Source organism: Eurypyga helias, unplaced genomic scaffold (assembly GCF_000690775.1).
Source record: "Eurypyga helias isolate BGI_N326 unplaced genomic scaffold, ASM69077v1 scaffold19218, whole genome shotgun sequence".
Taxonomy (NCBI): domain Eukaryota; kingdom Metazoa; phylum Chordata; class Aves; order Eurypygiformes; family Eurypygidae; genus Eurypyga; species Eurypyga helias.
The window spans coordinates 17,567-18,917 of record NW_010266486.1 but is presented as its reverse complement, the minus strand read 5'-3'; the positions used below and the strand labels follow the sequence as shown (position 1 = coordinate 18,917).

The following is a 1,351-nucleotide window of genomic DNA, read 5'->3' as shown; positions in this document are numbered from 1 at the left end:
GAGTCACAGCCGCAAGGAACCGCGTCAGGGTTAATCACAGCCGCAGCCGGGCTGCGAAACACGGAGGCAGCTGCACAGGGTGCATTAATCACCCCGGGACGGTTGAAGCGTTTGTGTTTCACCTGTGGGGCAAGGACAAACCCATCCCACTCAAGACTGTGCAGGCAGAGGGGAAGCACATCGATAAGCTCCTTTTCCAGCTGCTGCTGCAGGTTACCTATCCCATGGCAGCACCGGTATCACTTCGGGTCATGGGGACAGCACCTCCCTTCCAAGTAACCCCGCATCCGCATTGTCCTGGGTGCGAAGGCACCTGCCTGCAAATCCCGACACGGTGCCACGGGGCTGCACTGAGCGTGCCAGAGCAAGCACAGACCCAAGGGTTTCCCGGGAAGCGGTGTGAGTGGTGGTGGCACTTGGTGCCCCCAGCAGCAGCCCAGGGCGGGGAGGAGGGCAGCCAGGAGCGAGCGGAGCAGCACGCTGCTCCTTGCCTGCCTGCTGCCTGCTGCTCCCCGTGTCCTGCCCGCAGGGCCAGGGCCCGGTGTGTGCACGGGGCCACAATCCGTGAGGGCATGAGATACAATGGATCAGGGAACCAACACGAAAAATGCTTCTGTGGTTCCACATCCACGTAGCCGACCAGCACCGGTTGATGGTAACCGCCTTGGCCATGGGGATGGATGTCGTAGAGCCCCAACGGAGCACCCACGGCCCCAGCTCCTCTGCCAGCCTCGGCCACACAGACCTGCAAGCCAAGATGCCAGACGGGTGCCGGAGCTGCGCCCACATCACGCTGAAGCTGCAGCCCCAGGACGGCAGCAAAGACCCAGCACAGGGATGGTAACAGGCTCCCGGCTGGGATGGTGCCAGGCTCCCGGCCGTCCTCCTGCCCCGAGGGTAAGCCTGCCCAGGGATCCATCGAGAAGGTACTCATGGAACCACGGCACAAAGCCTGCACGCGGCTCTAGGCTCCTGACAACGGGAGGGCAGGAGATGCTGAGCCCCCAGTTCGGCTACAGCTCTGCTGCTCTTCACCCTCACTGCCCAAAGCGTCTCCAGCACTAAATCCTTCTCCCAGGAAGTGCCGGCACTCGCCTCAGCTGGGCATCGCTCACCTTGAATGGCCGAGAGGTAGACGAAGGCATCCTCGTGCTGCACGTTCTCCAGGAACACCTGCAAGGAGGGGGAAGTGCCATTGGCAGCAGCCCTGTGCTGGGCCACCAGCACACGCAGCATCCCTGCTCCCTCTCGCCTGGCGTCCTCAGCCGGCAGCAACAGCAAGGCCAGAGGGCTCCGACAATATGGACTGTGCCCAGCCTGCCGGCACGCTCGGCCACCGCCACGTGCCACC

General features: G+C 63.6%; 1 protein-coding gene across 1 annotated transcript in view; it reads right to left on the bottom strand.

The window, feature by feature from the left end:
- Positions 1-1,115: 1,115 nt before the first annotated feature.
- Positions 1,116-1,351, bottom strand: part of TANGO6 (transport and golgi organization 6 homolog (Drosophila)) — a gene marked incomplete at both ends in the record, with an annotated part of 17,752 nt that continues 17,516 nt past the window's right edge. The window contains 1 exon segment of the mRNA XM_010157117.1: positions 1,116-1,173. Within this exon segment, the coding sequence (XP_010155419.1) occupies positions 1,116-1,173 (58 nt within the window).